At 37.5% G+C, this 9237-nt stretch overlaps 1 protein-coding gene across 1 annotated transcript in view; it reads right to left on the bottom strand.

The window, feature by feature from the left end:
• Positions 1-9140, bottom strand: part of HELRODRAFT_162041 (hypothetical protein) — a gene marked incomplete at both ends in the record, with an annotated part of 11452 nt that extends 2312 nt beyond the window's left edge. Inside the window, 18 exons of the mRNA XM_009024369.1 lie at positions 12-73; positions 280-451; positions 863-1089; positions 1324-1381; positions 1691-1926; positions 2160-2316; positions 2446-2537; positions 2785-3002; positions 3240-3411; positions 3527-4522; positions 5349-5723; positions 5876-6022; positions 6273-6413; positions 6691-6822; positions 6905-7108; positions 7503-7569; position 8359; positions 9064-9140. Coding sequence (XP_009022617.1) covers positions 12-73; positions 280-451; positions 863-1089; positions 1324-1381; positions 1691-1926; positions 2160-2316; positions 2446-2537; positions 2785-3002; positions 3240-3411; positions 3527-4522; positions 5349-5723; positions 5876-6022; positions 6273-6413; positions 6691-6822; positions 6905-7108; positions 7503-7569; position 8359; positions 9064-9140 — 3534 coding nt within the window. The remainder of the gene's footprint in view (positions 1-11; positions 74-279; positions 452-862; positions 1090-1323; positions 1382-1690; positions 1927-2159; positions 2317-2445; positions 2538-2784; positions 3003-3239; positions 3412-3526; positions 4523-5348; positions 5724-5875; positions 6023-6272; positions 6414-6690; positions 6823-6904; positions 7109-7502; positions 7570-8358; positions 8360-9063) is intronic.
• Between the last annotated feature and the right edge of the window lie 97 nt (positions 9141-9237).

Raw genomic sequence — 9237 nt, 5'->3', positions numbered from 1 at the left:
ACCCTTCAAACCCAACTTGCATTGCTCTCCCCTGGGTGAACCCTGGCTGATAGAATGACGTAGGGTCTCTCCCCTGTAAACATCATCATCATCGTCATCATCATCATCATCATCATCATCATCATCTTTTTCTTCTTCTTCTTCTTCATCATCATTATCTTCATCACCACTAACATCCTCATCATCATCATCACTAACAACATCATCATCATCATCACCATCACCGTCATTACTAACTCAACTGAATAAGCCTTTCCAACAAGTCGCGTGTTTTCTCACCTTGATCATCATCATCAGCAGCAGCAGTAGTAGCAGTAGCAGCAGCAGTAGTAGCAGTAGCAGCATAATCACATTCACCCACATCATCATCACCGCCAACATTACTAGCACGGCCCGTTTTAACATTGCTTTTAGTCATTTCATCAGTGCAGAGATCAGCATCCAGTTTGATCTTGTTGAAGTTATCATCAGTAATAGCATCTTTATCATTCACATCATCACCATCATCATCATCAGCGTCACCACCATCATCATTAAGTTGAAGACAATAAGGCATAGAGGTAATTGTTAAAATGGGGACGTCGTTGTTGTTTAAAGTCTTACAAAGGATTTGTCTTTTGAAGTAAAGGTCTGCTACTGCTGTCGTCGTTCGTTGCGCTGTTGTTCGTTGCGTTGTTGTTGTTTGTTGAGTTGTTGTTTGTTGCGTTGTTGTCGTTTGAAGTGTTTTTGTTGGCGGCATTGATGTGCGAGACAGTGTTCGTGTTGTTGTTTCATATGTTCTTATTTGTGTCGTTGATATTTGCGATGAAGTTATTCTTAGCACAGATTGCGAGATTGCTTGTGTTGTTGTTGTTGTTGCTACTTGTGCTATCTTTGAAGTTGTTTGAGATGCTGTTGAAGGTTGCGTCGTTGTTGGGGTTGCGAATTTCGTTGATGGACATTTAGCAGGTTTTATGGCTGCCAGTGCTATTAGAGCTGTCGTTGATGTGGTTGATGTCGCCGTAGTGACTAGCGATTTTGTCGTCGATGTTGTTAGTGTAGCGGCCTCACCAGTTGATGTCGTTGCTCCTGTTGCTGACAGTTTCGCAACTGTTGGAAACGTTGTCGTTGGTGTTGTAAGCGTTAGAGAAGGTGAAGATGGCACATTCGTTTGTAGAAAATTAGCTGCAAATTTTGACGACGACTCTGGTGTTGTAATTACTGGTGAAGTTGTTGATGATGTTGATGATGCGGATGTTGTTGCTGCTGCTGCTGCAGTTAATAACGCTGATGGCAATCTAAAAGATAAGAGTGGTTGTGACTGTGTTGTTTTTGCTGGGAGACATGATGGAGACGACGACGTTATACTGTTGAAAGTTTCGTGCAGTTCATCCAGATGGTACTGCAATGATGACCAAGTATGATATGAAAATAATAATAAAACCAAAAATATCTCAGTATCATCATTTCATTAAATCATTTTCACCATCATCATCATTAGTATTGTTATCAGTGCTTCATCCAACATCACAATTACCATCTTCACCCATCATTCTTATAGCAACCGTCATCATCCACCTCACAGTTATATTTATCAAGATCATCACCATGATCATCTTACTCACCATCACCACCATCCCACTCCCATTCATCATCACCACGTTCGTCTTATTCATCACCATCGCCATCCTACCACCATACAAAAACGAACCATCATCGCAGTGTACGGATAAGGATAATGATAAGCAACATAGCAAACATCGGGGCATCTGGCGAACGTAATATTGAAGGAGGCAGTGTAATAGAAGTCCTGATTGGTCAGTCTGACGTCGTAACCTGTCAACTGACCTTGACCTTTCACAAAGTGGTTCCTATAGTAACAGACGTCCTGACCAACTCGGACCCAACATGGTCGTCCATCCATTGCCTCCGCTACCGAGTACATCACTGGTTGCATGCCTGTGTTTGTGTGTGTACGTGTGTTTGTGTGTGTACGTGTGTGTACGTGTGTTTGTGTGTGTACGTGTGTTTGTGTGTGTACGTGTGTTTGTGTGTGTACGTGTGTTTGTGCGTGTACGTGTGTTTGTGTGTGTACGTGTGTTTGTGCGTGTACGTGTGTGTTGTTGTGTGTACGTGTGTGTGTGCGTGTTTGTGTGTGTTAAAGCATACAACCACCTCACCATAATTAAACTGGCTATTGACTTTTTCGCAGTTGATGACGTTGAAGCGGTAGACGACACCGACCTCCATGTTACTGACCTTGAAGTAAAACCACTGGCATTGATTTCTCGTGTTAACATCTGGCATCATAACCAGGTCGTACTCTCTTTCTCTTACCTGATTTCATAATTATCAACTTAATTATAACATAAAGTAAAGTAACATAATTAGTATATTTTCGTTTACCCATGTCTTTATCAGCTTAACCATAATCACCATCATCATCGTCGTCGTTATCACACCTACTTGAATGGCTTTCCTAAGATTTCCTGATTCAAATTGAGAATCGAATTTCAATTTTTTGTCCTTTGTCGTAGACGCCGATGAGGATGAAGAAGCTGATGGCAGAGCGGCAGTCATTGTTGTCGTTGCGTTAGTTACCACCGTCAGCGTTTCATTCACTATACTAAGAGTTGTAATGTTTGTTCACCGATGAAGATACAAAAATTTGCAACCATTGCACATAATTCTTATTAACACCAATGGAAACGGCAAGGAAATAAAATGAAATGAAGAGCCAGAAAGTAGATAGAAATTAGAAACCAACATACTATTTTTCATCATCAACGCAATGGTGCTGCTGACCATCCCAACATGTTGAAGTCAGACCTCCAGCTACACCACCACTGCACAAATTGTTGCTGAAGTTGTTGACGCAACCAGGGAAAACATTGTTGCAGATGTTCTCAACAGGTTGTCGTTGTCTGGAGAGGATGTTGACGGATGCGTCAACATCGTAGACGACGTTGTTGAGGATGTCTCGCGGATCCAGGAATCTGTTTATGTCGTCGTAAGATTTTCTTCTGCGGTTTTAAAGGAAATACATTTTTTTTACATTTTAAATAATAAATCATAATAAACTATTCAATATAATATAGTATATGAATGGAGTAAGAAAGAGATGAGTGAAAAAACAGCATAAAATAAATATCATACCATTTATTCATCTACTGCCTTTCAATCAAACTGACCAACATCAGCAATATCGCCAGCAATCTCAAAAATATGAAGTATAAGGAGAGATAGCAAACGTCAGAAACCTGAGAATTTCGAATTTCTTTCCTCGAAACAAGGACTCCTTGGAAGGAACGCCAGTTAGATGCCCACGTGAATCAGGATAGGCCGCATAGGATAACTTGTTCAGTGAGTTTGTTTGTAGCGAGAGGTGCAAGTATCTACCTGGGTTTCTTAATGAGCTGATGTTGTTACCTGCTGTTGGTGATGTGAAAACATCTGAAATCGTTTAGCGTTCAATTAATGAACCTATATCACGCTGATTAAGATAGTTAAGAATCAATCGTTAGATCAGTCAATCAGCAGATCAAACCTTCTGAAATGGCGCTATCTGATTCAGAATTGTAATTATTACGATTGCTGTTGTTGTTGATGATGATGAATGATTTGCTGTTTCTTGCAGGTTTCAAAACGTTTGCAAGATTGATGTTGTCGCTATGTTTGCAGACGTTACTATGCTTTTGTTGTAGAGTAGTAGTTGTTGTTGAGGTTGACGGTTTCTTAGCAGCAACACTGTTTCCAACGAAATTTGCGTCGTTGCTCCTATCAAAATTATTTCTTATGTTTGAAACTTTCTTGCCTGTCGATACCCTGCCAGAAGAAGTTCTGAAAGTGGAATCATTGGTGGAAGCACCTTTGCTGTTGGCAGCATTTGGAAAGGTTGCACAGAATAGTTTCGTCATTGCCGTGCTTTTATTGTCGTTCAGACTGCACCTTCGTGCGTTGAAACTATCTTTAAAGGTCATTTTTAATACTGGAGTGTCGTCATTAAATTTTTTATTCTGCTTCAGAGATGTTTGGAGAATTTTTTTAGTTACCAACTTGCCATTCGAATGATTGTTACTCGAGGCCGTTATCGCTGATGATGCTAATGACGAGAGGAACGACAACTGCTGCTGCTGTTGAATTATTTCTTTTCCGACATGTGAGATGCAGTTGGAAATGTCGTTCAACTTGGCTGAAACCGAATCTCCGTTCTCGTAAAAAGCTTGTCTGTTGTTGTTGAAACACTTTTTCAAAAGAAGAATCTTTGTTTGTTTGTTGTTATTGGTATTTGTGTCTGAGATCTTGTTTGATGAAGCGAGTGACGTGTTATTTAGAATCAATGCTCTGTTTTGTTGTTGTACCTGAGAAGTGGATGCTGTTGATGACCTTGCGGTCAAGTCAGATTGTTGCTGAACTGCTGGTGATGAACTTTTGACATCAAGTTGTGAATGTCGTTGCGAGAAATGTTGTTGTGTTGCTGTTGTTGTCGGAGTTGAAGCTGCGACTGAGGTCGTAGCTGAATTTGCTGCTTTTCTTGAGTAAGCTGTTTTTGAAGGTATTGCCGTTGTCGTTGTTTCCTCATCAACTTACTTATTAATTTCTGCCGGTTGAAAATATGACAACCAACTAGCAAACACATTTTAATACCAATAAATAATAATAATTTACTAGTATACCTCAATCAAGTGATACTCTGGAAAAAATTTTTTATAGTCATTCGAGACAGTTCCTCCTACTGCGACACCGAACTATAAAAAAAAAGAAACGAAATTATGACGCAGCTATGACATAATTGAAATGCCATTTTAATAAAATAACGATGAAACTGTGTAACTGCATGGCAATAATTTGGACGTGTATTCAGTGGTTGACTTGTATAGTTCTCGGGATTAGTGATAGGCACAAATTATTTTTTCGTTATTTTTTAAAAATCAGACTTTGACAAAAATATCTTAGTTTGTTTGGTTGCCTTTAATGTGGTTTACGTCAGTGTATAAAAAGAAATGATTTCACAAAATTTTTACAGATTAAAAATTGTAATAACAGAATGTCAATCTTCTAACCGAGTTGAAGGTTTGCAGTAAGTTTCTCGATGGTGTGTGGCCACCTGCTTTAGTTTTATTGAAACCAATAATTTAAGTTACACATTAACGATAACAAATCTATGTGTCTATATTTGCAACACTCAAACACAGACATAAATACATACCAAAAGTAAATATCAGAATGAAATAATGTTAGTAAAACAAGGTTATACTTGTATAATAAAGAAAATCAATTACAGGTAAATAACGAAATCGACCAATATTATTTTTTTCATATAAATAAAAATTGACAAACGTGGAAGAGTAACAAAATCTGCACCGAACCTTCAGTACTTGCAGCACTAGTGCTACTTGCCAAGTCTGGTAAGATATCTCCTGTGTTAATGCTCGCATTCAAGTTACTTTTATCATCGGCATCATTCCTCACTGCCGAATCAAACGCGAAAGAATTAGATCGAACACTTTGATTGGACGACGATACGAAGGTATCCACCTCGTTGGCAGAACGGTTGAGCAGAGGAAATTTGAACGGACCAATCAAAGAGCTTACCGGAAGTCTGTTGTTAGGCAGGCACTTGCGCATGACATCCAAAGAGAGGAGTATGATTGGCTCAAGCCTCCTAGTTGACTTCAAAGACTTTGAAATTTGGAAGAGACGTCCCACCCCGAATATCCGATGCATGTAGAAAATACCACACTCTGATAACAATAGTGAGAGTTTTAAATAATATACATTCATTTCTGTATAAAAACATCACAAACTACTACACATTTGTACTGTATGCAGACACGTGAATATATTGTTAACTAGATTGACATCGCAGAGATCATTTGCACGTTGCACACTTAACTGTAGCAAGTGATCTGGTTGATGACCAGCAAGACGGACAACCTCGTTCCAATTGATTTGTTCTTCGTGTCTGCTCTGCTCCACTCTTCAAACGTCCTCATCATCAGCTCTGTACCGTTCTTCGAGACGAATGTTTCCACGTGACTCTCTGACAATGACGTCAATCGTGAAGTAAGTGTTTGCAATGATGATATTTGAAAAGTGATGACAAAAGAGATGAGAATTAAGATGAGAAAAAATGCTAAAATTAAGTGAATTTAAATATAATAACCAAAGTACATTAAGTACAACTGAAAGTTATCATTGTGCTATTTGTTATTGTAATTGGCACCACCATCATCAACATTTACGCATCATTAACACAACAGGAAACAGCAAAAGAACGAACGGTAGCTAACTTTGCCTGAGCAGAAGATTGAGGCAGACGAGGACCAGCTTGGTCAGTTGGACATCCTTCAACAAACAACATCCGGAAAAGATTTCAAGCAGAGTCTCCACCACGTTTAATTTGGAGAGCTGTGCTTGGCTCGTGCCATTACCTGCAGGCAAATGCAAGTGTGCCTCTGTACAAAACAGTTGCTGTACGCGAAGTGAACACTTGAAAAAACAAAGTTTTAAACCTAAATTCAAAAAATTTTCAAAGATACTCGTACAAACAACTGCAACTATAAGTAAGATAGGCCCGTGCCACAAACATCTTTGCTGTCAAGTTACATATGCATGATGATCTATTTATAACACAACTGTTAGGTTATCAACCTACATAAATTGGTACAAAATAATTATAATAGAATAGTAATACGTAAACATAATTACCGTCTCTGGCAACAAGTTTGAGAATCTTCAACACAACTACCAACCCTTCAACATTGTTGAGATACTTGTTCAACATTGTAACGATCACCCTAGTTGATTGATGGATCTTAACTTTCAAAGCAAACTGGTGATCTGATGATGAAGGTTTTATAAACTGAACCGTATATATATATACGGTGTCATGCCATCATCAACACATTAATTTGATAACAACCAGGAATATAATGATAATCAGCATCACTCTCATCGGGGTCACTATCATCATTATTACCGAATTTAGCAATGATTGCAAGCAGTTTGAAAGCATTGATGATGATATCATCAGAACAGTCCACCAACTTGAATTCCTGGCTGATTGTCTTCAGGAGAGATTGAACCAGGGTCAGCTGATGTCGATGCAACTTTCGACCGGCTCCAGCTGCAAAAACGAAACGAAAAATAAGTTTTAGAACGGTCGGCAAGTTGCACGTATGTTTGGATGAACAGTTGATGAACTATATCAGCGTTTCTCAAACTTTTTGGTTCCGCGGACCTGCAACGAATTTAACAGGAATGTCGCTGACAGCCACCCATGAATTTTCTCATTAACGCAGCGGTCCGCGGACCACTAATTTGAGAAGCCATGGATTATATAAATAGTTCACTTTCAATCAAACTTACTAGGTAGGTAAAGTAATTGAGTTGACTGAATAAGAATCAAAACAGCATCATAAAAGTCATCACCCTCATCTTCATCGTCAACATCATCAATATCCTCTCATCATTAAGATCATCATCATTATCACCATTATCACCACCATCGTATATATGACCTGCGCTTTTGGAAAGCAACAGCAATATCTCCATTGCATTTGAATGCAGCACTCTGTCCCTAGGTACCTGGTTTAATTTTAATTATTTGTATTTCTTAAATGATTTTATATGGTAAAATCAATATCTAAATCAAATGAAATTAAAAATCTATCAATTACGATACTAATTAATGTTATGAAAATTACGTAAATGATTTTCTATTAACGAAATCAATAAAAAGTAATCAGTCATCGTCCCTGTGGAAATGTTTTAGCTTCGAAATCAAATTTAAGCCATTAAAAGTGCCACCAATCTTTTCACAATTACAATAATCTTCTCTGAAATAATCATCATCATAAACTCCATCATCGTCGTCGTTATCACCATCGGAATTACAATCAATCGCTTCATCATCATCTTCTTCATCATCCTTGAATTACGTAACCAACGTAACTAACACTATTTGCAAAATCACCATCACCACCAGCCACCAGCGTTGAATACATTACGATAATCATTATTATCGTCGTCATCATTGCAATCATCGTTATAATCATCATTTTTATAATTACTACCTCCAAGAATGAGGACACTTTGTTGATGAAGAAGTTATCATCAAGTAGGCAACTGAAATTGGCTCTATGATCATCTGAATTAGCAAACAGACAAACAAATATATGAACAAACTAACAAACGAATAAACAAACAATCAAACAAAAGAACAAACGAACGAACAATGTAGTAACCATTCACTGAGCAAACAACATGAGAAACACAATAAACTTATGTTACACGCACAAGATTACAAAAAAACCGCTCAACATATACATATATATATCAACTACAGCCATAATCAAAAACACGTGCAAAAATAACCCTGAAAATTATTTAAAATAATTATTTAAAATAATTTGGTAAAAAGTGTAAACAAGCGAATGTATGAGTAAATATGTGCATGTGTTTATGTGTGTGTGTGCTTATGTGTGTGTGTGTTTGTGTGTATGTTTTTTGATTAGATTATATTATAACCTGATTTTAATGTTTAAAAAACATAAAAAAAGTAAAAATAAACGAAAAAAAGTAAAAAAATTGCATAGTACATACTATCAACGGTGCTGTCTATTTAGTGTCATTAAGACAATTATATAGCGCCAATAAAATTGATATCTCGATGATGCAGTCATTGAAACAACTGATAATAAATCCATAAGCATGAACATGAAGTCAGTCTCTTAATGGAACATAAAACTTGCATAACAAAGAAAAATTCGGCTCCTCAAAAAAATGAAAGAAATTATTACCATTCCACATGCATTATTTGATCAGAAACTGAACAATTTTTTGATCTAACCTTCAAATAATTCAGTTTAACGCAACAATAACGTAGCCGCATAGGTTCGCTTCTTAATACTAAGACTTTTGTCGTTCATTAAGTATTTCAACATCTTCATGCATTCGTGAATATAATCGTAATATTTTTTGTAAGAGTAACATGATCAAACATAAACACAAAATGTTTGTGTGTTTGTAAACAGAAACAAACCCGAATGAACGCAAACTGCAAGACACAAACGTTCCTACCTTACATCTCTGTACCGAGGAAGTACTTCACTTTGATGCGAGGTCGAACCTTGCGTTGCGTGCTGCTTATATGCCATGTTTCTTGGTTCGTTGTGGCAATCATTGAGTATGCGTATGCGTTGGAGTTTGAGTGGCGTTTGAGTGCAATAGTGCGATATTATTGTTGCTTGAAAA

Source organism: Helobdella robusta (genome assembly GCF_000326865.2).
Source record: "Helobdella robusta unplaced genomic scaffold HELROscaffold_4, whole genome shotgun sequence".
Lineage (NCBI taxonomy): Eukaryota > Metazoa > Annelida > Clitellata > Rhynchobdellida > Glossiphoniidae > Helobdella > Helobdella robusta.
The sequence above is the reverse complement of the archived record's forward strand: the minus strand, read 5'-3'. Positions and strand labels throughout refer to the sequence as shown.